Source organism: Triticum urartu, chromosome 7A (genome assembly GCF_056163025.1).
Source record: "Triticum urartu cultivar PI428250 chromosome 7A, HENAU_Tu73, whole genome shotgun sequence".
Taxonomy (NCBI): domain Eukaryota; kingdom Viridiplantae; phylum Streptophyta; class Magnoliopsida; order Poales; family Poaceae; genus Triticum; species Triticum urartu.
In genome coordinates, this window is record NC_141879.1 from 269,881,121 (window position 1) to 269,907,901 (window position 26,781).

Consider the following 26,781-nt stretch of genomic DNA (forward strand, 5'->3'; position numbering starts at 1 on the left):
AATGGTCTTTTCTTCAAAAGGTGCTGGCACATTATCTCCCCAGATTTTTATGAACTGGCACAGGCTTTTTATGATGGTACTGCTCATCTAGAGAACATCAATGATTCATATATCACTTTGGTGCCTAAGAAACATTCACCTGAGGAGGTGGGGGACTTCAGACCTATTTCTTTAACAGGAATGGGTCTTAAGTTCCTTTCCAAAATGGCAGCCAATAGGTTCCAAGAGGTAATAATGCAGTGTATCCACAAGAACCAGTATGGGTTTATAAAAAGCAGAACTATTCAGGACTGTATTGGATGGACTTTTGAGTATTTACACCAGTGTCATCAGTCCAAGAGGCCAATTGTCATACTTAAATTGGATTTTGAGAAGGCCTTTGATTCTCTTGAGCATGAGGCAATTGTCCAAATCTTGAGATATAAGGGTTTCAATGAAAAGTGAATTCTTTGGATGAAACAACTTTTGTCTACAGGTACCTCATCTGTTCTGCTGAATGGTGTTCCTGGTAGGAAATTCATATGCAAAAAGGGTGTTAGGCAGGGAGATCCAGTCTCTCCCCTGCTCTTTGTATTAGCAGCTGACCTATTGCAGACTGTAATTAATGACATGTTCAGAAGGGGCATACTTCATCTCCCAATACCTTGTCATGACCAGGACTATCCTGTGATTCAGTATGCTGATGATACCTTGATTATCTTGCCTGCTGACAAGGTACAGTTAATTGCTTTGAAGGACATGTTGAAGGTCTTCTCTGTGTCTACTGGGCTTGATGTGAATTATCATAAATCCTTTATCATTCCCATCAATGTGGACACTGCTGTCATGACAGATTTAGCTGCTGCTTTTGGATGTCAAATTGGGAAAATGCCTTTCACATACCTTGGGCTGCCAGTAGGTACTACTAGGCCTAAAATGGTGGACTTCATGCCTCTGGTGGACTGCATGGAGAGAAGAATGACAGCTAGCTCCTCCTTTTTAAATCAGGGGGAGAGATTACAGTTTCTGAACTCTGCATTATCTTCTATGCCTATCTTCTTTCTTTGTAGTTTGGTTGTCCCTGCTGGCATTCTAAAGCAATTGGAGAGAATTCAGAGACAATGCCTCTGGAGGAAAAATAGGGGTGAACCTGCTCCTTCTCTGGCTGCTTGAGACCTTATTTGCAGGCCAAAAAACAAGGGAGGCCTTGGTATTCTCAACCTGGGTGTTCAGAATGTGGCGCTACTGCTCAAACATGCCAATAACTTCCTCAATAAAAAGGATATACCTTGGGTGTCCTTAATTTGGGACTCTTACTATCATGGCAGAGTACCCCAAGGAACTTCTGATTGTGGCTCCTTCTGGTGGAAGGATATATGCAAGGTCTTGCAAAACTTTAGGGACTGTGCTTGGGTTCAGATAAATGAAGGAGACACTGCACTCATGTGGTCAGACACTTGGAAGCTTGATGATCAGGACTCTAAGCTTCAGTTCAGATTTCCCAGGCTTTTTTCATATGTTAAAGATCCCTGGATTTCTGTTAAGGATTTCTTGGACTCTTAGGACATGTATCACCACTTCCATCTTCCTTTGTCTAGCCAGGCCTTTGATGAGCTGATTATTCTTCAATCTCTGTTGGAAAGCCATGATAGAGTCACTGGGTCCAAAGATATTTGGCTTTGGAATGGCACTGCCAAGGGATACTCTCCGAAGCTTTTTTACTCCAATGTGTTTGTGTCACAATCTTTCAACCCCCTGACAGCTTGGATCTGGAAGTCCTCTTGCACTATGAAAATAAAGGTTTTTGCTTGGATGCTCATTATGGATAGGCTGAATACCAAAGATATGGTGGAACGGAGGCATTGGCATTTGGAGGATGGAGTAAACTGTGTTCTCTGCCCTTTGCAGACTAGGGAAACAAGAGATCATCTGTTCTTCAATTGCAATTTTAGTGTCAGGGTTTGGAACTATTTGCAAATTGATTGGTCATCAGGTGACTCGATGAAGGAGCTGGTCAGCAATGCAAACAGGAGTTTTAGGAAACCTTTCTTCACTGAAGTGGTCTTTATAGCTTGCTGGAATATATGGATTGTCAGAAATGGTAAGGTCTTTAGGCATGAGAGAGTTGGATTTAATAAATGGAGAACAGCTTTTCTTCATGATATTGCTCTAATGCAATATAGGGTTAAGCATGCTTATAAGGATGATCTCCTTAAATGGATCTCTTTTCTTCCACCTTGAGCCTGTTTGTTGTTTTTCCTCTTTTATTTAGATTAGCTTGATTACCCCTTGTAATCCCCCTTGTACTTGTACTTGTCTTGCCTTTTAATAAAGTTTTGATATGCTGTGGGATTTTTTCCCTACAGTCCCCAGTCAAAAAAAGGGACGATTACAGGCCTGGTAGGTCCAATTTAATCCCAGAAGCCGAAAAAAGCCACCAGAGCAGCGGCCCAAGAAGGGTTAGCGCTCGTTAGGATCGAACGAAGCGACGGGGGGGGGGGTGGGTGCAATTAAGAGACAATCGGATGGCAGAAAACGCCCAAAAGTGACGATCCAACGGCCACGAATGCTAATGGCCTGAGAGGGCAGGAAAGGTGCTCAGTTATAATATATCTAAATTACAAAAGCGCGAAGCCCGGTAGCCCTCGAGGTTTAATTTGGGCATAAGTGACCGATTTTTTTATGTTTGCTATTTCGTGATGCAGAAAACTCGACAAGAGAACGACAATTTACTGAAGAAACTCAAAACAAGCGAAGGATGATCTTGCCAATGCCAAAAAAGAGGCGGCCGACATGAAGAAGTTTATTCGTGAGGCACACGGTAATGATTCCGTATGCAACTATTATTATATGTGACATTGCTCAACGGCTAAGGCCTCGTTCGGAATCGATGTTTAGAAAACAAAGGAAAGAAAACTGTATATGAATATAATTGAGGTGCCACTGGAAACCTGTGAATGTAGAAACATGTGAAGGAAAAAATTTGGAACTGCTCTATTCATGGGAAAGGAAACAAAGGCCATGCAGAAAAATGGGACCCAGCAACCAGGATACAATGTTTTAATTAATAACTGTCATGCATGAACTTTCTCCCTCATGTTGTAGGCCTCAACTCTCATTTCCCATGCTTGTGATGGATGTTTAGTTTCCTGTGAAAGTACAAGCTGTAGAAACTTTCCTATGGAATAAAATCACTTCTTTCCTACAAACCAAATGGCACTTCAGTATAACTTCCTCTCTTTTTATTTCCGTGCATATTTCCTTCATCATTCCTCCAAACCGAACGCAGCCTAAGTTTTTTTCTTTTACTAGCAGCGGAGACCATAGGCAGACTTGAGAATGATCTGTCTAAATAATCATAATAAATTCTCACGTTTTTTTCTAAAAAAGGAAGAAAAAAGAGAATGGAATGAAGAGAGCCGTTCGCCTCGTATAAAACGAAACAATGTAGCTAAACGCTCTGTGGTTTCGTTTCAACGAAATGAAACCGGGGCAGACCCCTGTTTCAGAGACGAGAGGGCCCGCATGTCATGGCACAGCGAATGTTAGGCCATGGAGCGGCGGCTTTGCAGTTCCCGACTCACCACACACCCACAATCATCGGTGTCATCGTCACCCAAATTCTGCGACTACAAAATATACTCCCCGTGCGTGCCTGTCAAAAAACCAGAACCACGGTCAGTGACCAAGCGAAGACGAAGGAAGAGAGATGCCGGGGCTCACGGCGCCGTCGGACTACGCAGAGGAGCCGCCGCGCCACCCGGCCCTCAGGATCAACTCCAAGGTTGGTTCGCCCGCCCTCCTTCGTACCTGCTGTTCGGTCGCGCGGGTGGGTTTGGCATGTCGCGGCGCGGGCGGCGGCATGGGTTGGTGATTCGCGGCCTGGGGATGCTGGATTTGTGCGCCGCCGCGTCGGGGCGGGGGGGGGGGGGGGGGGGGGGGGGTGATCGCGGGCGTCGCCGTTTATGCCATGGCGCGTCCGGCTGCTGATATGAGCCGTCAATCGGGCGTCCGTGTTTAGGCTCGGGATTTTAGTATAGTGATGAGGTGCGCGTTCGACTGCCGGTACCAAGGCGTACGATCGGGGTTCCCTCTCCAGTTCTGATTAGGGCGATGAAGTCCTCGTTCCAGTACACTCCAACTGGGATTCCAGCCTGCTGCTACGTGTAGTTAGCATTTAGCAACAACAGCTATTCCTGGATTTCTCACAAGTTGTCGGAATGGAGTGAGCTGATTTCTCTAGGAGATTTGTTTGAGGAACTTGACCGTTGACTCGAAACACGCAAACTCGAACTTTCGTCGTAATGGTCTCTATTCATATGTATGAAAAATACTTATGTGGATTTCCTTCTTAAGAAGTTGGAGGGCCTAGCATATGATTACGAGGTTTATTTGAAGAGGAAGTTGCATCCTGTAACCACAACATTTCTCCCTTTTCTTCTACCCCAGGCTTTGCAACATTTCAAAATCAGAAAATTGCAACAGGAGCAGCTGCTATTAGGGAACAATTAGCAGATTTGGATTTGCGAATTATTATAGAGAATTGCTTAGTCAAACGGAAGGAATTAGAAGACGAGGGGTGTAGCGGAGATGAATGGGAAGATAGAAAAAAGACACATAAGAAAACTTTTTTTATTAGACGCATGCAATTGGCGAAACTTTTTATTCAAACAAATGTAGAACCAGATTACTCCCTACGTCCGGAAATACATGCCTTATAAACTGAGTCAAAAAGTCAATGCTTTCTAAGTTTGACCAAATGTATACAAAAATATTAAGATAAATAATACCAAATCAATATCAATATATTCATCATTAGATATATTTTGATAATGTATTCATCCAATATTATAGTTGTCGATATTTTCTTCTATATATTTGGTCAAACCTAGAAAGCATTGAATTTTTGACTAAATTTATGCGTCATGTATTTGGGGACAGAGGGAGTATGTGACATGTATGTGAATTAATTACAACATTCTATAGGAGTACCATTTCTTGTGCAGCAGGAACTTTTCCTTTATATTGATGGGAAAAAAAGAATAAGTACGCATTTGTGACTTGTCTGTGTGTTTTGGATTAATTTGGACGGGCTAGGTTGATGTATTCTCAGTTTGTCTTGGAACCCATTCCTACGCTTTGTCGTAAGTCATTGCTTATAGAAACAATACCTGATTCCTAGAAAGGACAAGAAATAGAGGAGTTCTATTTAGCACGTTCGCAATATGTTTCACCCCACTTCATTTGAATCTTATAGCACTGACCTGGTGGGGTTGTCTGCTTTTCTGCAGGAGCCATTTAATGCTGAGCCTCATCGATCTGCGTTAGTTTCATCTTATATCACCCCAGTGGATTTCTTCTACAAGAGGAATCATGGACCAATTCCCAAAGTTGATGATATCTCAAGGTTTCCGTTTTTATAGAAAGAACTATACATATCATGTATCATTATAATTTATATTACAAACCCTTAATGTAGGACCAAACCTTATACTTTTATATGACCGTTGAACAGATACAGTGTTTCCATCAGTGGCCTCATGAATAAGCATATCCAGCTGTCCATGGATGACATTAGGTAATGTTCTTCTTAATCTCTTATCATGCACCTTCAAATACTTATTATCTTTTAGTAAATAATCAACACAAATTTCACACTCAGGATGCTTCCGAAGTACAATGTCACTGCAACATTACAGGTTTGCGACAAGTCCCTTTAATGCTTTTCTTATCTTTCTAATTTCTATGGTGGCTAATGTATGAGTATTGCTAGTAAATAGTGATCTAACAATATAATTGTTATATAAAAGTGTGCAGGCAATAAGAGAACTGCAATGAGTAAGGTGCGGAAAGTGAGAGGTGTTGGATGGGATGTATCTGCTCTTGGAAATGGTAAGAGGCGCATTATGGTAATCTGAATTTTCTGAATGTAAGGAATGCATTTTAATTCTATTATAGAAATGCACCCATATTTCTGAATGCTGACACCCAGAAATGGGCATGCTGTTACCATTACTGCATGAACATATTTAGCGTACCACAAGAATTGTAGGGATAACAATAGTACAAGTGGAGGGAGTTTACTTGTATCGTGAGCCTTTTTACTTGCCCTAGAATTAGGTTTCTGCTATAAGTCTCAGTGCTTTCATAGACTATTCTGTGTACCTTTGTTTCATCTACATAATGAAGAACAATACCCTGATTGATTATTATATGGCACATAAAAAACAAAATGGGCCTGAATCGCCCTCACCAATTATCTTATATAATTCAGATACAATTTTGTTCTCTTGTACTCCTTCCGTATCAAAATATAAGACGTTTTTGTAGGCTAGTTTAGCCTGCAAAAACGTCTTATATTTTGGAACAGAGGTAGTAGTTTGGTTATTCTACAATGTTTTTACCTTTGCACTAATCGTTCCAGCAACTTGGGGTGGAGCAAAACTATCTGATGTCCTTGAACTAGTTGGAATACATAAACTCAGTTCAGTCACATCTTTAGGAGGCAAACATGTTGAGTTTGTCAGTGTTGACAGGTGTAAAGTGAGTATGTCTGTATTTATTGATCAGCAGCAATCCTTGTAGCCTACCTCAGTAATCTTGAGACTTTCGTATTTCAGGAGGAGAAAGGTGGCCCCTATAAGGCATCAATTCCACTAAAGCAGGCAACAGATCCTGATGCTGATGTGTTACTCGCATATGAAATGAATGGAGAGGTGATTGCGCATTGATTTTTTTTTCTTTTAATAGTTGAAAGCTGAACCGATTTAATGTTCCTCTGGGGTTCAGACTATTTTTCAAAATCAGTTATTCCGAATGTTTTTGTCCTAGTTTTTGCTTGCTGCTTCTCACTTTTTTGTTCATGCATGTGTTTCTTTGAAGATGATTTTCTGTTAGCACTTAATTATTACCTAATGCATTTGTTTCTTTGAAGCTGATTTTGATGAAATAGAGTCAATAGTTTGACATATTGTGATACCATAATATGTATAAGGTTTTTCTTGGAACATAATAGCGTATTATGCATATATAGGTGTTTACTTCCTAAGGCAGAGTGTTTAGTATGAAAACAACACCTGAAGCTTCTCTTGCTGAACATATATATCCACCCTAAGCTTATTGTGCGTTGGCTTTTGTGTCGCACTTTATCCATCTAGCACTGCTACACCAGATTCTGATTTATCAAATGTTTACTTGTCAGTTGTTCTTTGCTCAAATTTAGATGCAACCTTATTATCTGGCTAAATATTCTGCTGTTATGGCTCCTGTGTTGCTATGTTCCGTATTTCACCCGCCGTGATTTACGATGTATAGACCATCAATCGTGACCATGGATATCCACTCCGTGTGGTCGTACCTGGTGTTATAGGTGCACGCTCCGTAAAATGGCTTGACAGCATCAACATAATCAAGGAAGAATGCCAGGTTTACTGAAAATTTAAGTGCAGTACCTCTTCAATATAATCTCTGGGAATAAACACTGATTGCTGTTTTCAACCAGGGTTTTTTTATGCAAAAAGATTACAAGATGTTCCCACCTACCGTAGATTGGGACAATATTAATTGGTCAACTAGAAGACCACAAATGGATTTTCCTGTGCAGGTATAATGTACTGGCAATTCTTCCCTTGTCTGTTGAAGTAATCACAGTTAGTAAATTATGTAGTTATACTCAGAACCCACTGCTAGATGTTATTAAACATCTTTTTCTTTGTCAACTACAATGGACTAAATCCACGCAAATAAAAGACATTACAATATACTGCAGTTACGAATTTTTTTATAATGCCCTGTGAACAGAAAAGTTGATTAGTCTCATATCCATTTACTATAGAGAAGGCAGATACTGGGCCGGAGGCTGTTTGCATATTCCTTCCTTGTGATTATCTGCCATTTTAAAATGATCTACATTGGATTCAAGAATATTCTAGATGGGTTCTAAATTTATGGAACAGAATGCTGTGTCCTGCCTTAGATGTGGCCTTTTATGATTAGTGGAGCTGGTATTCTGGTAGATATTAATCTACCATGAGTTTGTTCTGTTTATGTATTTATTGCAGGATGCACCTATGAAACATTGAAGCACTTAGTTCTCATAAAACCTTTGTTTTTTTGCTTCTGTGTTAATGAAGTCAAGTCTATTTTATCTTAATTTCTTTTTGGATTTGACCAAGCAGTCTGCTATTTGCACCCTGGAAGATGTGGATGTTATCAAGGAAGGAAAGGTTAGCATTACTTCCATGATAGAAAGGGATGCGTAAGCTGATACTGCAGCTTGTGTAGGTAGCATCAGTACATTCTGATGAGTTGTACACACTGGTTTGCATGCTCTATGCAGGCTAGAATTGCTGGATATGCAGTCTCAGGCGGCGGCCGCGGCATTGAGAGAGTAGATATATCTGTTGATGGGGGTAAAACATGGGTTGAAGCTCATAGATATCAGAAAAGCAATGTGCCATACGTCTCTGATGGAGCTCAAAGCGACAAGTGGGCATGGGTTCTATTTGAGGCCACATTGGACATACCAGCAAATGCCGAGATAGTAGCTAAGGCGGTAAGTAGAATTCCCCGCTAGAAGCATTACTGTTTCACTCTTTTGTTGCTCAGATTAATGAGTCTGAAAATGCGCCTCGTGGACAACAGGTGGATTCGGCCGCAAACATTCAACCCGAAAACGTGGAGGACATATGGAATCTGAGAGGAATCCTCAACACATCTTGGCATCGGATCAAAATACAGAATACATCATGCGTATCTAGATCCAAAATGTGAAGGAAGTATGTTGATGTGCCTAGAACAAGCAGCACGCTGGTCCAGCTGAGTCCATGATATCTCCAAATAATAAAGCTACTGCAGCTTAATTTCTGTGATTTTCGTATAGACTTTGTCATGGAACTGTGTTGGTTTGTTACCAGCGTTACGAATAACTGCTTTTGTTGGCTGATATGATATGAGGAAATCGCTATGACTTGTGCTTTACGAATGCATGTTTGAAGTGCTTTAAGAATGTGTCAGCATTGAGCATGAACCACAAATTTTTGGGCATAACAGCAGGTGGTTCGATGGAGAATTATCGTGGTTAGTGCTTAGTTGTCCTATTTCTTCAATAGGGTTATTTTCCAGCATGTTCGCTATGCTTAGCCTTATTCTAGGGCACCAAAAAATGACTTGGGCAATTGAAAATCTTCATCTCCAACGGCTGCCCTAAAATGGGGCACTTCAAACATGCAAATAATTTTTTTTAGAACATTCAAACATTGCATAGTTCACTTCAAACATTAAAAGTTTTGAACATTCAAACATTGCATATATTAAATGAACATCTAAACTACTATATCATTCTAACATTACAATAGACTCCTATGAACACCCTACAGGTTGTCCTAGTCAATGTTGTCGGACTCGTCATGCTCATCGCCGAGCTCAACCTTGTTGCCGAACTCGAGCTTGTTGTCCCTCTGTCTTGCGCTCCGCCTTCTTGTGTTCGTTGTCCCTCTTTCAGAAGAACTCCTTCGCTTGCATGAGGTGCGGGTTTGCCCTCGTGAACCTTGCCATCACCGCCTCATTGGTTTCCCTGGCGTCCCTCTACTCGAGGATGATGCGGGTCTTCCTCTTTGTCGGGCGGGACTCACTGGTCACTGGCAGCCCGATGAACTTCACATCCGCCCGCGTCTCGATCACCAGGAAGTTGATCTCGTGCCACAGCCGACTGAGCCTCCACACAACGATGTCGTAGGCGCGTGCGGCCATCTTCGCCGTCTCGAAGGTGCAGAGCCAATACAGTCGGCCGTCACGCTGAAACTCGATGCTGAAACGGCCGAACTCCAGTGGCTAAACGCCACGGTAGCTGAACTTGCTCTTCACACGTTTCGACGACATCTGACAGATGCGGCGCAACAGCAGTGCAGATTTGTCGGTGGGGCGATGCGGCGTGACGGCGGGTGGAAATGGGTGTTGTGGCGGCGGTGCAGCCGATTGGAGGAGGGGGACGACAGATCAGGACATCATGGTAGTGCAGCTGTGGCGGGAGTGTCTGGATCCGCTGGGGGTGATGGCAGCGCGGGAGGGGAATTGGCTGCGGGAATGTTCCGGATGGCAACAGTTGGGTGTGCGTGGCTCGATTCTGCGTTTGCAGCAGCCGTGTGCATGCCGCAAATACACAGCCGGCGCTGCCTTTTTTTGGGCTGCACAAAAAACATTTTGCAAAATTTTCCAACAAGAGCAGCTGTTGGAGGTTTTTTTGGGGGGTTGGGGGTCCAAAAGCTCATAAAACGGTAATGCATTAAAATAGGCTGCTGTTGGAGATGCTCTTATTTCCAATGTTGCCATCAACCCTAGGGCGTAGACCAGTAAAGACCGAAGAACATGGCAGAAGTTGCGTTCTGTCTGATAAAGAACACAATAATTCTAGTTGCAAAGATGTTATCTACCAATGATTTAAAAAATGCCCTCGGAGCTAAAAAAGAAGCAGCACAATCATCCTTTCCTAAGTGCTTCTTGCTGCTTCTCCATGACCCCCGTTGGTATTGCCCTGCAAAAGATGGTTAGAAACATTTGATATTACTCACTGCAAGTCTGCAAAAACGTTAAATTGCAAAAGGGAAAATAAATCAGCCAACGCTCTGCATTTGTCTAAAGAATCATTACTCACAGCATTTGACACTTTGCCCCTGACTGGGTATACATCGTTGAGCATTTTGTCTAATGAATCCTTAGCTAACTGTAGCTTCCCTTCTTTCTCTCCTGATTCAGACGACACCTTTGTTGATGATGCACCACAGTGAATCTGCAGGGAACATGATGATTCACACGAATTACACCTTTCATCAAATATATCTTGATTGCACCCCAAAAACTACTGAAATAGTTTTCTTAACGGAGAGCTTCACAGACCAGTCATTGAACTCTCACATACAAAAGAATAATAAGCATCTCACAGATCAAGTAACTTCCAGCAAAATGGCAAGGCATTTATGCAAAAGCACATGATAGCAATTGTTTGAACTAACCTGTGCAGTAGCTGGTTGCTCTAACGCGTCTTGATTTTTACTCAAGTGGCCTTTTGTTGTTCCCGAATTCGCCGCGGATGCCTACAAAATAACGCATCACACTAAACTGAGACCACAGATCCTTCAGACAATAACAAGCAGATACAAACACCACGAAAAGGATAAAGCTAAAAACATGCTAACTATTGACCTCAGTACTGGATCAATTGCATTCTTTTCAGATTAAATGTTCATAAGACAGCCCCTCGTTGCTGCTCAGGTCTGTATTACCTGATCCTTTAAGGTGTCCTCTCGCCACTCCGGCTGAAACTTCTGCAGGAGCAAAGTGAGCAGCCTTTGCAGCTCGGGCAACACCTCTGCAGGGAAAAGCTTCGGAATCTCCTCCTTCGCGATGTTGTCATGGACGCACCTGCGGGTCAGTATCCGGAGGCACACCAAGAGCTGCAACGGAGAGAAGTGTATGCATTGAGCACAGGGCTAAGCTGCTTGCTTTTCGCATAAATGCCTCGCACCCGGCGCAAGCGGCGGCGCGGAAGAGGGGGGGGGGGGGGGGGGGAGCAGAGATGAGAAGTGGGCAGGTACGGACGGGGTCGAGCTCGGAGTCGGAGGGGAGCTGGAGGATGTCGCGGACGATGGCGCGGTCGGCGGCGTCGAGGCCGGTGCGGCGGGTGCGCCAAAGGGCCTGCAGGATGTACTCTACCGAGTCCTTGGAGCGCGCGCGGGCCAGCAGCGGGAGGTGCTCGTGCCCCCAGAGCGCCGCCGCCGATGACGTCCCGTGCTCCATCGCCGGCCGTGTTCTGCCGCCGCGGGCGGGGGAGACTATGGCCTTGTGGGCTAAGACAGAAGACATGACTGCGTAGCAGCGAAGGCAATGTCGATTGCTAACGGGCTGAAAGTAGTCCATGGGCCTTAACTGTGGAGAGCTCAGAGATCAGAAGGGCCATTTTGCGCACCAGGCCCATCCACTAGCAGCATGGCTGGCTCACCGAAATCACTGGAAAAAACTAGTTCACCTCAAAAAAAAAAAAACTAGTACCCCTAAAAAAATAGAAATAACTAGTTTTTTTAGGCAAAACACACATTATTTATTACTCATAAACAATGTTTACAGGAACTGCAGCAGGGTCATAAGGTATTCCCAGCCAAATATGCCTACCAACATCTAAATTAACAGTGTGCTTTGCGAGAGAATGAGCATCAAAATTAAAGCTTCTACATTCATAAACTAAATTATACTTGTTGAAAAATGATTCCTACGTAAACTAAATTATACTTGTTGAAAAATGATTCCTACGCTCCTTTATTTCTCTGATGATTGCACCATATGCCCCGGATGAACCTTCCTTGAGGTCATTCATCACAACCTGACAATCGGAAGCAACAACTATTCTTGAGAGAGGGAAAGATCATCGGCTAGTGCAAGGCCCTCTCGGCAAGCGAGTGCTTCTAGGCTTGATGGGTCCTTGGTACTCTGCACCACAATCGCCGAGGCTCCAACATAAACTCCTTGCTCTGTTCTACATATAGCAGCAGCGGTGCCCTTGCTGTCGTTCTGATTGAAAGCTCCATCTATGTTAATTTTCTCGTTGCTTGTCCCTGGAGGAAGCCACTTCTCTCCGGTATCATGAACTTGTATCGGCTGGCTAGCCTTTGGGTCTTGAATAGCATTTAGCTCAGCATTGTAAGAGTTGACAAAATGATGAATAGAAATTATACTCTGATGTATATCCTCGTGGATTGCCTTTCTCCTTGAAAACCATATTGCCCATAGAGTAACGATCAACCAGGTGAAAATATGCATGTGATAACGACTCGTTTATTGAAAAAGCTAGTTTTTTGGCATTTGGTTCAGTGCATGCCGCCATACTCTTTGTAATGCTCTCCTGGCTTAAAGCCCAGGTTCACCAAGAATTCGAGCAGTCCAAAAGGGAGTGCCTTTATGAGTCTTAGCACCCTCATAGAGTGCAGCTGCTCGTAGTGATAATATGTCGATGATGTAAAAGCTCACCTGATGGTAAGGATTGTTGTGCCAATGTCAAATGATTATTTCCAGCTTGGAAGGAACCGAGAGATTCCATATATTTATCCATGCTTTATTCGCTTGCTGAGTATTGGATGATCCAAGGACCCCATCGAGCCAATTCTCTCCTCTAGTCTTTGTATCAACAAGCATACGATATGTGGATTGCACAATAAAATGGCCATTTCGTTCAAAGTACCTTGAGCAGAAATCGGTTACTCCACTAATGCAAAGAGGTATACCCAGTATTGCATCGGCATCCATGGGCAGAAACACTTGTCAGATAATAATAATAATAACAACAACAACAACTAGTTTCTCTCACAAAAACAATAATAATAGAAATAATTAGTGTGTCAAGGGTTATCTAAAAAAAGTTTGTTAAGGTACTTTCTGCAAAGGGGATTTCCATCTCCTCTAGCGATGACAAGTGGCGCCGCATGTGCGTCATTTGTCATAATCTAAGAGTTTTAGTGAGATTTCTTCCGACCGAGGGATGGTTGGATCGGTTGGTGTTTTCTTGATCCTTTTTTAAAACAAAATATCTCTTGAACCATGCGTCCAAATTAGAAACCGTTCTTACCATTGTTTCTCACGTCAATATTTTCAAAACTAAATCTCATGTCGATATACGTCGATATCTTTAAACTAAATCTCATGTTAATAGGTTTTTGACAAACATTTTTGGGGCAAATTTGTACTCCCATCTGGTACTAACCCGTGCTCCAAATGTAAACTAACTCGTCTCCCAACTAAAACTAACATGTGCTTCCCAATGTGTGCTCTCAACTGGCACTAGCATGAGTGCTTTCAGTGTGTGCTTCTAACAATACTAACTTGTGCTTTCAACCTGTACTAACAAGTGCTCCCAAGTAAACTAACATGTACTCCGGCATGGGTAAAGCACATGCTCCTCGCACGAATACACTCGTACTTTCCAAGTGAACCTGTGCTCCACGACAGAACACGCTTGTGCTCCCATGTGAAGCACACATGTGATGCAGTGCACACGAGGAGCACATGTGCGTCGGAAAAAATGAGAAAAAAACCCTAAAAACAAAGGAAATACCAAAAAGTCAAAAGGAAAGGAAATAAGAGAAGAAAACGTTAAAAGATAGTTTCATGTCAAGAAATGTCAAACACCACGTGGGGACACTGGGCGCATGACGTGGAGTGCTAAAGCGCTCCCACACCCAGAAAAATTTACCGCACCCCCAACCAGCCGGGGGAGGGGGGGGGACGCGTCGACTAGTTGTACCGTTAATGGTACCTTTTGCAAAGATTATCCTAAACTCCCTTCGATGGTGATAAGTGGTGCAGTGCATGTGTGTCACTTGTCATCACCAGAGGGTTTTGGCGGGTTTTCTCACTCACGTGCAAGGGATGGGAGTCTTGGTGTTTATGTTTTATTTCATATAATATTGATTTTTTTATAAAATATCTCATGAACCACGCGTCCAAACTATAAAATGTTTGCACCGTTGTATTTCTAACATTGAGATTTTTAAAATTAGATCCCATGTTAATATGTTGTGACGAACGTTTTTCGGCTTGAAATTCAAAATTATGCTCCCAAATGAACTAACATATGCTTACAAACTTTACTAACATACGCTCCCAATTGAACTAACCTATACTTCCATGAGGAAGTGCACATGTGCTCCCTGCAGGAGCGCACTTGTACTTCCATACTGAACAAATTTGTGCTTTTGCTGGTAAAGCACACCTGTGATCCCCCGCATGAAGCACACATGTGCTTCCCTTGTGAACTAACTTGTGCTCCCATGGGGTGATGCACACATGTGCTCCCGCAAGGTGAAAGCACACATGTACTTACACGTTAACCACGTATGTGCTCCCGTGAGGTGAAAGCGCACATGTGATCCACGCCGGAACACACCAAAATAAACATAGAGAACCAGAAAACCCCAGAAAACCGATAAACCCAAAAAACTAGCAAAATAAAAACCCCAAAACAGAAAAATGAGAAACCTGTAAATTGTTAAAAAAATAAAAAAACAAGGAAAAACCATTTCGATGGGGGAAGCTTCCGGTGCGTGACACATCACAAGGTAAAACTAAGTTGAAGGTCAAATTTGAGTGAGAAATAGGAAACCCTGTTAGGTTGATCTTTTCCCGATCGAGCCCAACGGCTCGACGGGCCCTTGATCCGCGCCCTGATCGGGAGCGCTGAACCTAACCATGGTTGGTGGGCCCCTGTTGCCGCGCTATATAAAGGGGTGGGGGAGCCGGCCGCACGCAACACGAGATTCACCGTGCGTCCAGAACCCCACCTACATCCCTACCGATCTAGGGTTTAGCGCGATACGACGGGGAGCTCAACCACCGCCGCCACCCAGGCACACTCGCGCTCACGCCGCCGCCCCTTCACCATGGTGACTGGTGCGAGCTCGTCTGGACAAACAGAAGGTAGGACCACCGACGATCTGACCTACTCGATCCGCGAGGTATATCAATGGTATCAGACATGTTTGGTTTAGGATCTTCGGTGCAAATCACAGAATTTTTTTCCCTTCCCCAAAGAGCCCTAAAGTGACATGGCAAAGATCTGACGAGAGAGGGCCTAGTACTCGCCGGCAAAGTGCGCCGCCGCAAGGCCGCGCCTGTTCCTCTCGATCCCCGCACGCATCGGCAAGCCGAGGTGCGGGGACGAAGAACCACCCCACACGAGGCAAAGGGCGCCGCGACCAAACCGCTCGACGGCGGCGCGCTCACCGCAAGGTGGACGCGCAACCGGCGAGGGGGATGGCAACGGCGCCACCGCCGACCGCTCCGCCGTCGGGCTCCTCTCTCTCACTGCTGGGTAGTGGTGGAAGAGAAAGACAGAAAAGAAAAGAACGAAAAGGCGGAGCCTCACCATGCCTGGAAGCCTCGCCGTAGGCGGCTGGCCGGCGGCAAAGGGAACCGCGAGCGCACAGGGGAGCAGGGAATGGCTCCGCCGCATCTCCCTGCCTCTCTCTCGCGTCGGGAGGCGTGGGATAGGAGGGACGAAAGAAAAGGAGAAGGAAAAGAGTGTCGCGGCGCAGCCCGGTGGCAGTCGTCGCCGTCGCCGGTGGCCGGGCGCGGTGCGGTGGCCCGGCAACCTGAATAGGTGCCGCCGCCGCAGAGCGAGAAGGAGAGCGGCGCGCGTGGGAAAGAACGGCGCTAGGGTTCTGTTCGAGCGGCCGGCTGAGCGGTTTTGTTCGGGCGAGATGAGCGGGTGACCGTCGGATCTCTGTGGACGGCCGCGATGGAAACCCTAGAGCAGTAGCTGGGTTGCTAGGCCGAAAGGGAGGTGCATGGGCCGCATCACCCGGGAGGTCGGGCGCTGCGCTGTGCTGCTTAGGAGGCTGGGCGGAAGCGCGGATGGGCCGGTTTCGGCCCATAGAGGCGCGCACGGCAGTTTTTATCCAGTTTTTTGGGCAAAAGTCACATGGTTTATTTTTTCTATTCAATTTTTTCCAACGAAATTTTTTGTTTAGAAATATAAAAGTAAACAGAAAAAGTTTCTAAAAATGAAAACAGGAAATTTTCAGAAAAAGAAATGTTCATAAATTTTATAAAGGAAAAAAATAATAAAGTTCATGAATTTTTATTTTCGTCAAAGAAATGTTTCTGTAAAGAATAAAAAGTTCATGAATTTCTTTTTTTATTCATGTTTTTCCGCTGCAAATAAAAATAAAAATGCTCCTTTAAAAGTGAATAGAACTAAAGTAAAATATTAAATTGTTGCTTCTCTAATGCTTTTTTGAACCAATCGGTTTAAATTGCTTAGAGAGTAAAAGAGTATAGAATTGTTTCTGCATAGAATCTTGAAAGTTTCCGCTGCAAAGAAAAAGTTTTATCCTCCAATTAAATTGGAATGGGAAAATTTAATTGGAAGAACTGTTCTTAGCAATGTTTTCCCCTGTGGGTGAAATAAGATGCAGATAGTTTCCGATATGATAAAAGAAATATATTTGTTTTAAAGTTAAAATATGGTATTGTTATTTTCTGACCAACGCTGATGATAACAGTACTATAATTCTATGAGTCTTATGTTTAAAACTTAAATCTCTGATAAAATTTTTATCAAAGCGATCAATTTTCAGAGAACAAATAAAGATCAAGAAATGCTCTTGAACTAGAGAAATGTATATTTCTTGTTCACTGCAATAAAGTTGATGATGATTATTATTTCTTAGTAAAGTTGTTTAATAGAAATACTATCATCACATTGTTTATGAGTAATATGCATTATTTCCATTTTTGCCTAACGATGATATGGAATTAATGTAGAAGGATGATGTTTTATTCTAATTCTGCCCAACGGTGATTTAGAATATAAAAGAATGTTTTAAAAGTTTCATGTGAATATTTTTTAACCAGACCAACATGGGGTCATTTTTTATGCTCATTATTGTTGATTATTGGCTAATTTTTCTCAGACCAAAAGTTTTTCATGCTTTCATTCGTGAAAGCGAATGGTCGGGTACTTGTGACCCGAAAGATGACCAAGAAAGGTCATAACGTGAGGGAGTATGTTCTCTCTAAAGAATGGCTTTAAAAGGAAAAGAATTATTGGATATTAATCCAAGAAAAGACAAAAGATAGATCATTGAGAGTCTTAGTTGACGAATGTTTTTCATGTACTCTCTATGAAGAAGATTTTTCAATCAACATGATTTGAGATGAAACAAGCAACATGCATGTTTAATTTGACCAACGTCGGATCAAGCATGTGTGTCAAAGAGCATTCGAATTTATTTCTGAATTTGATGATTGAATATGCAGTCAAAAGAGCCAATTCTGGCATTTATGTCCCTTATAGGGAATTACCCGTATGGCGGGAAAAGATGATTATGATAAAACCACATGGCGGGAAAAGTCTGGGAAAATACCTGCGTAACTGGGTAAAGTTGACATGGTATTATGTCAAAAATCATGCATGGCAGGAGAAATGTAGGCAAAGGAGCTATCCGGAGAAAGATATGATGACTCATATGCGTTTAATGTGTCCCACACTGGGAGAAAAGTATGGAGTAACTATTATGCTTTCCTAGTATCGACAGTACACCACGGTCATTAAGCACTCAAAATCCAAGGAGAATAAAAGTTAAAGACGAACCTAAAGATAAAAATGATATGCAAGTGTGACTTGCAAAAGTACTAATGATAAAGAACTCTATTGAGTTTCTGAAATGGAATGAGGAAAAAGTACTCACATACCAGTTAATAGATAACTTCATTACGTATGAAGTAATCAGATAAATGAAGTAGTAGATAATCAAAGTTTTCTCACTTCACAAGAGTTGTGAATGGTTTTTAGAAATTGTGGCAGAAAAGTTCTTGCCACATTTCGAGGGGGAGAAAGAAATATGAGATATCCATTAATGAAGAATGTGATCGTCTGGGGAGTACAACGGTCATAATAATACCCCTAAAGAAAAGAAATAGTTGTATTCCTGGATCTTTTACAGTTTCGAAAGTAGACTAAGGAATACTAAGACGACGCTTAACAGTGCCATAAAAAAGATAGTTTTAACAGAATAAACCCAAATAATAAAGTTTAAAGATACCCCATTTTTAGTGAATATGGAGTAATTTGGGGGAGCATGGTATGAAAATACCTAAGACTCGAATAGATTGTATCTGGGGGAGCATGTTGTATAACCTATACAACACCCGTTGTTAGCTCTACAAGGGAGGAATGAGTAAACATGGATCTTGTGATAAAGGTCCCTGTAAAACCCATTGCCTCTTGGAAATGAAAGACTATAGAATTAATTTGCCTCTTAGCAATGATAGAGCAACAACAGCCCCATATGAAAGAAGTGACACATATGAAAGAAGTGACAGTACCTGAGACACAAATCGTCTCAAGGAAGGAGAAAATCAGATACTTCTGATTACTATAAAGTTTATGTTAGTGAAATTCAAATGGAGGTTGATCCCACCTCATTTAAAGCGCTCAATCGAGCTTTGAGAAGTGTCTGCTTTGTCCAAATGATAAGGGGCTATGTCAGTGTCAAAACCGGCGGATCTCGGGTAGGGGGTCCCGAACTGTGCGTCTAAGGCGGATGGTAACAGGAGGCAGGGGACACGATGTTTTACCCAGGTTTGGGCCCTCTTGATGGAGGTAAAACCCTGCGTCCTGCTTGATTATTCTTGATAATATGAGTAGTACAAGAGTTGATCTACCACGAGATCGGAGAGGCTAAACCCTAGAAGCTAGCCTATGGTATGATTGTATGTTGTCCTACGGACTAAAACCCTCCGGTTTATATAAACACCGGAGGGGGCTAGGGTTACACAAAGTCGGTTACAAAGGAGGAGATATACATATCTGTATTGCCTAGCTTGCCTTCCACGCCAAGTAGAGTCCCATCCGGACACGGGACGAAGTCTTCAATCTCGTATCTTCATAGTCCATCAGTCCAGCCAAAGGATATAATCCGGCTGTCCGGATACCCCCTAATCCAGGACTCCCTCAGTAGCCCCCGAACCAGGCTTCAATGACGATGAGTCCGGCGCGCAGTGTTGTCTTCGGCATTGCAAGGCGGGTTCTTCTCCAAATTCCGAACGTTTGTTAAGCAGTGTCCGGCCCCATAAATGTTGGACCTCTTGGCTTCTGCGCCCAATAAGGGCTATCTCCCACGCGTCGAATGAATACGAGGCGCCAGGGCATTTTTACATTCGCCCCCCTAGCTAGATAAATAAATTGTCTATTAAAGGGATGGGGATTCTTAGATCCAATCCATATCATCCTCCCCCAGCGAGAATCCATCGGAGCGCGCTTCGGAAAAATCCACTCCAACATGCCCGACCTCCGCAGCTCCTCCTCCCGCCCCGTAGCCCTAAGCCCGGTGATTGGGAGAGGTGTTCAGTTCCACACAGTCGATTAGTCGAACTGCAGACTAAGGGATTTCTCCCTCCAGCGTATATGGTTCCCGTCCGAGCCGGGCTCGCCACCTACAATGGCGGGGAGCAAGCAGAGAGCTTCTCAAGCCCCTCTAGGGGGGAGCGGGTATGCCTTGTTCCTTATTTATTAGGGGGACTCAGATTTCCAATTCATCCGTTCCTCCGCGGGCTCCTGGAGTTTTACGGCCTCCAACTGCATAATTTCACCCCTGCTTCCATATTACACATCGCCGGCTATGTTGCCCTTTGCGAGTTATTCCTGGGCTGCGAGGCTCATTTCGAGCTGTGGAAAAGGTTATTTTGCCTCGTCCCCCGCACACAGAAGGGGTCACTTTATCAAGTGGGCGGAGCCGAAATATGGCGCATCGCCGAAACCGGATACCTGTCCGGTACTCCAAAGAAGACGTCCGAAGACTGGCCTTCGGAATGGTTTTATATGGAGGACGTCCCCCTTCCGGACCCTGTTCGGTGGGGTCTTCTTGAGTTCAACAATGCTCCTTTGAAGAAACGCCGAAGTTGGCGCCCACGGAGCCCCCAGGAGGAAGACAATGGGGAAGTCCTTTACCTGATGAACCGGATTAAAGCGCTGGCTCAATCAGGATTGACAGTAATCGAGGTTATGTCAATATGCATAATGCGGGGAGTGTAGCCACTTCAATATCGAGGGCACCCCCTATGGTGTTTTAACAGGGAAGACGATGCCACCCGTTGCGGGCGTAAGGGTCCGGACAACGCTGCCGCCTTAGCAAAAATTCTGTCTGATTTGTTCAAGGGAGAGGAAGAGGAGTTCGTCTGCATCAAGCCACGGGATGGATTCTCTATGTACAACCCTCCAAGCTGGGTGAGTTATATCTCCCTACTCCCATTCTTCCCGCATTCTTTGTCGTAGGTATTCACCTTGCCATTGTGCGGCAGGAACTGCGAAAAGCCATAAGGGAGGTCAAAAGCCCATCCCCACAACCAGAGGACCCTGACCGGGCCCTTGGTCCCGGACTCGAAGAAGATCCGGACATATTCGTGGAGCTGATAGACCGGCAGTTCTATCAATTAAGCTGTGACGGCGCCATGGTGGCCATTACGGCCGACTATCCCGGACTGCTTCCTGCGTCGCACGTAAGAAAAACCAAAAATCCCAACTCCAAAAACTAGGATCCCCTTTTAGACACTTCACCTACCATATACATATGGTGTTTTACAGGGAAGGCCTTCGGGACGTCGTGCTGAACCCGCAGCAACTCGTCAACAAGAGGCACCGATGCCGGGCAGGCCAAAAAGGAAGGCGGTCAGGACGAAGACGCCGGCGCAGAGGTATGACAAAAACCCCGCTCCGTGGTTGTCGTCTTTCTCAAAACGTAATGACGTCCATGTTTCTTTAACAGAAAAAATGCTCGCCGGAATGTGTCCGGTGTGGCTGCCGATCATGCTTCCACCAGTCAGGCTCCAGGACCGGACATAGAGGCGGAAGCCGACATGGGGCGAACGCCGAATACTCCTCCTACAGAGGATGCAGATAGACTATCTGCTACAAATTCAAAAGTGGAGAGCGCCATGAATCATAGGCGTCGCCGAGCCGTACTCCGTGACGCTTGCTTCTCCCCAGAGGCATTTGATGCCTTCAATTCTGGAGCCGCGTACCTCTATGCTGCTCAAAATGGTCTAGCCAGAGCCACGAACGAATATGTAAGGGATGTACGGGTAAGCAAATCTGACAATTATATGTATTAGTAGCCCCTGAGACTTGAAACAGTTAGCAGAACTGATTTAAGGATCATCTATTGTGCAGGTTCTTACAGAGAAGAATACTCGACTGTCACAGGAGCTGGAGAAATGCAAGACCCAACTTCGGGCCGCCATTGCCGCATTGAAGGAACCTAAAAAGTCCCCAGCAGGTAACATTTGTTTCAAAGAATGATAGGTACCATATTGCAGATGAATCCGGAGAGAATCCGGAAGACCAGCATGCCATACGACAGCTAAAGGCTGGCGAACGCGTGCTGACTGAGGTCAGGCGGGAAAATAATAATCTCCAAGACGCCAATACCAAGCTGAGTGTGGAACTGAAAGATGTTCGAGCCCAGCTTGCGGACTCCGAGAAGGAGAATAAGCGGCTTCGACGCGACATTTTCAGTAAGTGCTTGAACGAACCCTTAAAAAGGGGACGGCAGAGAAGCCGGCTAACAGAGTTATGTCTGCAGGTATGCTGACGGGTCGTCCCGCGGAGGAGATGCCCGGGTCTGCAGGTGATCTTCTATCCGAGCTCTCACAACTGCACGAACAAGTTCGGCAGGTGATGCAAGGTGTTGCCCAGGCCTTATGGCCATCAGTCTCCCCGCCAGAAGGCATTGGAGAGCTTGCGGAGAAGCTCAAGGGAGCGCGGCGGCACTTCCGATTATGGAAGATATCGACCTGCCGTCAAGGTGCCAGGGAAGCCTGGGCCATGGTGAAGACGCGGTATACCAAGGCTGACCCAAACCACATGGCCGAGGTCGGACCTATGGGGCCCGATGGGAAAGAGATCCCCGTTAGATTAGTCTACGGGCAAGTAGAATTAGCCGCAAAGTATTCCCAACAGGATTGTAGGCTAGACCGCCTATTGGATGGTATAGAAAAGGAATTTAGTCAGTCTACATGACTATGTAATTAAAGTGACATGTATAATGCCTTCTAGCCAGATTGTAAATCATTTGTCATGGCGGACCTTTTCGCTTCAACCTCGGGACCCGATAGTCCGAAGTGTGTCCAAATACCCGCTCAGTTATATAAGAACCGGGGTATGCATGGAGACCAGGCGTAGGGGTCATTAGTGCTTGAACAGACAAGTACCCAACTAGTTATGTTATATTACATGGGTAGTAAAAAACATCTTCCAGGGAGAATAGTTCCGCTAGGCGTTCCTTTCCCTGGGTACGCATGCCCTAAAGTGCATGTCCGGACTGCGATAGGAGACGCAGGCAAAAACCTCTGGGGGCATATATGGGAAATAAATAAAAATCATCTTTTGTTCGCCGACCGAATATTCCCTTAAGAACGCTAGCTTTCGGCTTCACCCAGTCTGAGGTACACATCCGGCTGACCCGGCAGTAACAATCGCAGAGGTGCTCCCCTTATGCCCTAGCCAAATTAACGGGAACGTAGGGCATAAATACAAGAGCCAGGCGACCCAGCTTGGCCAAAACTTAAGTCATATCGATGCATATAATGGCGAAGAAAAGGTACATGCGGAAGAATAACACATGTGCGGGGCATGAAGCCCAGATAGATAATTAAGCTTCTGTGTAAGAAGCCCCCAGGTATAATGAGCGTGGTTAGCGCGTCTATAGTGTGCAAGCGAGGCACAAGTTGGCCCTTGAAGGCCTTGAGGAAGAATAAAAAGAAAGAAAGAGAAAAAAGACAGATAATGTATATGCAAAAAATTGACAGAGGAAGGAGACGAACATAGAGTCCGGCGCTAGGCGTAGAATCTTCGGAGCCTAGCTGCGTTCCATGGGTTCGGCTCAAGTCGATTATTCGATGCATCCTGCAGACGGTACGCTCCACCGGTCAGAACCTGGTCAATAATGAACGGACCTTCCCATTTGGGCTCGCGCTTGGTCTTTTTCTTCTCTGGCAGGCGTAGAACTAACTCACCAACATTATAAGTTTTGGCCCGTACTTCTCTGCTTTGGTATCTGCGAGCCTGTTGCTGATAGAATGCGGAACGGGCTTTTGCCACGTCGCGCTCCTCCTCCAGAGTGTCCAGACTGTCCTGCCAATCGAGCCCGGATTCTCTTTCTTCGTACATGCGCACTCGAGGTGAGTCATAAATTATGTCACAGGGCAGAACTGCCTCTACGCCGTACACCATAAAGAAGGGTGTGTATCCGGTAGTACGATTCGGCGTGGTCCATAGCCCCGAGAGTACGGAGTCGAGCTCCTCTACCCAGTGCGTGTTAGACTCCTTTAAGGACCGCACTAATCTGGGTTTGATGCTGCTCATGATAAGACCATTTGCTCGCTCAACTTGGCCGTTGGTTTGTGGGTGATAGACGAAAGCATAATCGAGCTTGATGCCCATGTTGCTGCACCAGAGTTTTACCTCGTCGGCCGTGAAGTTCGTGCCGTTGTTAGTGATGATGTTGTGGGGGACGCCATAACGGTGTACAACCCCGGATATGAAGTCTATCACCAGTCCGGATTCGGCTGTTTTAACAGGTTTGGCTTCTATCCATTTGGTGAATTTATCCACCATGACCAGTAAGTATTTTTTTCTTATGGGTTCCCCCTTTAAGGGGTCCAACCATCTCAAGCCCCCAGACCGCGAAAGGCCAGGTAATGGGGATTGTTTGGAGGGCGGTGGGTGGCATATGGCTTTGGTTTGCAAAAAGCTGGCAACCGGCGCAGCGTTGGACCAAGTCCTGTGCATCTGCCCGGGCCGTCGGCCAATAAAAACATGTACGGAAGGCCTTGCTTACAAGGGCTCGGGCTGCGGCGTGGTGGCCGCCGAGTCCGGCGTGAATTTCTGCCAAAAGCTTTCGCCCTTCCTCTTCGGAGATGCACCTTTGAAGGACTCCGGTAGTGCTTTTCTTATACAGCTCTCCCTCGTGGACCCTGTCGGCTTTAGATCGCCGCACTATGCAGCGTGCCTCATTTTGGTCCTCGGGAAGTTCCTGCCTAGTTAGGTAGGCCAGGAATGGTTCTGTCCACAGGGCGATGACGGCCATTATTACGTGGGCTAAAGGTGTTATTTCGGTGGCAGAGCCTCCGATTATGTCAGAGTGTTCGATATCGGGAATTTTGGCCGGGTCCGGACTATTGTTACTAGTGTCCCCTTCCCATACCACGGATGGCTTAAACAACCTCTCCAAAAAGATGTTGGGGGGGGACCGCATCGCGTTTTGCGCCGATGCGGGCGAGGATATTCGCCGCCTGATTGTTTTCCCAAGCCACATGATGAAATTCGAGCCCCTCGAACTGAGCTGCCATCTTTAGGATGGCGTTTCGATAGGCCGCCAGCTTCGGATCCTTGGCATCGAAGTCTCCATTTATTTAGGATATTGCGAGGTTCGAATCCCCACGCACCTCCAGGCGTTGAATGCCCATGGAGACTGCCATCTGAAGACCATGCAACAGGGCTTCGTATTCGGCTGTGTTGTTGGAGTCTGTATACAGTATCTGTAGTACGTATTGAACGATATCTCCAGTTGGGGACGTCAGGACGACGCCAGCCCCCAGACCGGCCAGCATTTTGGAGCCGTCGAAGTGCATGATCCAATTGGAGTATGCGCCGTACTCTTTAGGGAGTTCGGCTTCCGTCCATTCGGCGACAAAGTCGGCCAATACTTGCGATTTAATGGCTCACCGAGGTTTGTATGTTATGTCGAACGGGAGGAGCTCAATGGCCCATTTGGCAATCCGGCCCGTGGCATCGCGGTTGTTTATAATATCATTAAGTGGCACTTCCGAGGCTACTGTAATCGAACACTCTTGAAAGTAGTGTCGCAGCTTCCGGGATGCCATGAATACCGCATAGGCTATCTTTTCATAATGTGGGTACCGTGATTTGCATGGAGTGAGGACAGTGGATACATAATATACCGGCTTTTGAAGAGGGAATTTATGTCCGTCCACTTCTCGTTCGATGACGAGCACTGCGCTTACAACCTGATGAATTGCCGCAATGTATAACAACATTGGTTCGCTAATGTTTGGCGCGGCCAGGATTGGGTTGGTTGCTAGTATGGCTTTTATTTCTTCCAATCCAGCTGTGGTCGCGTCCGTCCACTCGAAGTGTTCGTTGCGCCGAAGGAGGTGATAAAGGGGTAATGCCTTTTCTCCTAAGCGGGAGATAAAGCGGCTTAGAGCCGCCACACATCCAGTTAATTTCTGGATTTGTTTGAGGTCTGTTGGGGTAGCCAACTGTGACAAAACTTGGATTTTGGCCGGATTAGCTTCAATTCCTCTACTGGAGACAATGAAGCCCAAGAGCTTTCCGGCTGGTACACCGAAAACACATTTTTCCGGATTGAGCTTGATTTTGTATGTTCGGAGGTTGTCGAATGTGAGCCTCAAGTCGTCTATTAGAGAGTCGATGTGTTTGGTTTTGACGACCACATCATCTACGTATGCATCTACTGTTTTGTCGATCTGTTTCTCCAGACATGTCTGAATCATGCGCTGATATGTTGCGCCAGTGTTTTTGAGCCCAAAAGGCATTGTGTTGAAACAAAAGGGGCCGTATGGTGTGATAAATGCCGTTGCGGCTTGGTCGGACTCTGCCATCTTGATTTGGTGGTAGCCGGAGTATGCGTCGAGGAAACACAATGACTCGTGTCCTGCGGTAGCATCGATAATTTGATCGATGTGGGGGAGGGGGAAGGGATCCTTTGGGCAGGCCTTGTTGAGGTCCTTGAAGTCGACACATAGGCGCCAGGATTTGTCCTTCTTTGGTACCATCACCAGATTTGCTAGCCAGTCCGGGTGTTTTATTTCTCTAATGAATCCGGCCTCCAATAACTTGGCTAGTTCCTCTCCCATAGCTTGTCTCTTAGGTTCAGAGAAACGCCGAAGAGCCTGCTTGACCGGCTTAAATCCCTTTAGGATATTGAGGCTGTGCTCGGCCAGCCTGCGTGGGATTCCTGGCATGTCTGAGGGGTGCCAGGAGAATATGTCCCAATTCTCGCGCAGGAACTCTCGTAGTGCGGCGTCCACGACGGAGTTTAACTGTGCCCCGATGGAGGCTGTTTTTGTAGGGTCCGTTGGGTGGACTTGGAATTTGACTATTTCATCCGCTGGTTTAAAAGAGGTGGACTTGGATCTCTTGTCAAGTATCACGTCGTCCCTGTCCACTGTGGAGCGTAGCGCAGTTAATTCCTCGGCCGAAAGGGTTTCGGATAA

General features: G+C 45.2%; 2 protein-coding genes and 1 long non-coding RNA gene across 3 annotated transcripts; 2 read left to right on the forward strand and 1 right to left on the reverse strand.

Moving 5' to 3' along the window:
• Positions 1-3,551: 3,551 nt before the first annotated feature.
• On the forward strand, positions 3,552-8,958 carry SOX (sulfite oxidase). Its single transcript, XM_048690764.1, has 12 exons — positions 3,552-3,763; positions 5,271-5,386; positions 5,495-5,557; positions 5,642-5,678; positions 5,790-5,871; positions 6,404-6,522; positions 6,600-6,695; positions 7,294-7,404; positions 7,481-7,582; positions 8,157-8,204; positions 8,318-8,533; positions 8,623-8,958. The coding sequence occupies exons 1-12, from the start codon at positions 3,689-3,691 to the stop codon at positions 8,749-8,751; spliced, it is 1,194 nt and encodes a 397-aa protein (XP_048546721.1). The 5' UTR covers positions 3,552-3,688; the 3' UTR covers positions 8,752-8,958.
• Positions 8,959-10,254: 1,296 nt separating this feature from the next.
• Positions 10,255-11,892, reverse strand: LOC125525757 (uncharacterized). The gene is made up of 5 exons (XM_048690765.2): positions 11,575-11,892; positions 11,259-11,429; positions 10,989-11,069; positions 10,631-10,765; positions 10,255-10,510 (listed from the first exon to the last, which is right to left on the reverse strand). Exons 1-5 carry the CDS (start codon positions 11,890-11,892, stop codon positions 10,466-10,468), a joined length of 750 nt encoding a protein of 249 aa, XP_048546722.2. The 3' UTR covers positions 10,255-10,465.
• A 6,135-nt stretch (positions 11,893-18,027) lies between these two features.
• On the forward strand, positions 18,028-22,548 carry LOC147959286 (uncharacterized). The gene is made up of 4 exons (XR_015610889.1): positions 18,028-21,021; positions 21,107-21,603; positions 21,692-22,035; positions 22,104-22,548. It is a non-coding gene; the product is annotated as an uncharacterized LOC147959286 (long non-coding RNA).
• Positions 22,549-26,781: the final 4,233 nt, after the last annotated feature.

What these genes read in the sequence shown, in the direction of transcription:
- SOX (XM_048690764.1), top strand. Translation starts at nt 3,689, where the DNA reads ATGCCGGGGCTCACGGCGCCGTCGGACTACGCAGAGGAGCCGCCGCGC. An exon ending in ATGTCACTGCAACATTACAG is followed by an intron (nt 5,679 to 5,789) that starts GTTTGCGACAAG and finishes GTTATATAAAAG; the next exon opens with TGTGCAGGCAATAAGAGAAC. An exon ending in AAATGGATTTTCCTGTGCAG is followed by an intron (nt 7,583 to 8,156) that starts GTATAATGTACT and finishes TTGACCAAGCAG; the next exon opens with TCTGCTATTTGCACCCTGGA.
- LOC125525757 (XM_048690765.2), bottom strand. Translation starts at nt 11,892, where the DNA reads ATGGACTACTTTCAGCCCGTTAGCAATCGACATTGCCTTCGCTGCTAC. An exon ending in CCGACTCCGAGCTCGACCCC is followed by an intron (nt 11,430 to 11,574) that starts GTCCGTACCTGC and finishes TCTCCGTTGCAG; the next exon opens with CTCTTGGTGTGCCTCCGGAT. An exon ending in AGGACACCTTAAAGGATCAG is followed by an intron (nt 11,070 to 11,258) that starts GTAATACAGACC and finishes GTTATTTTGTAG; the next exon opens with GCATCCGCGGCGAATTCGGG.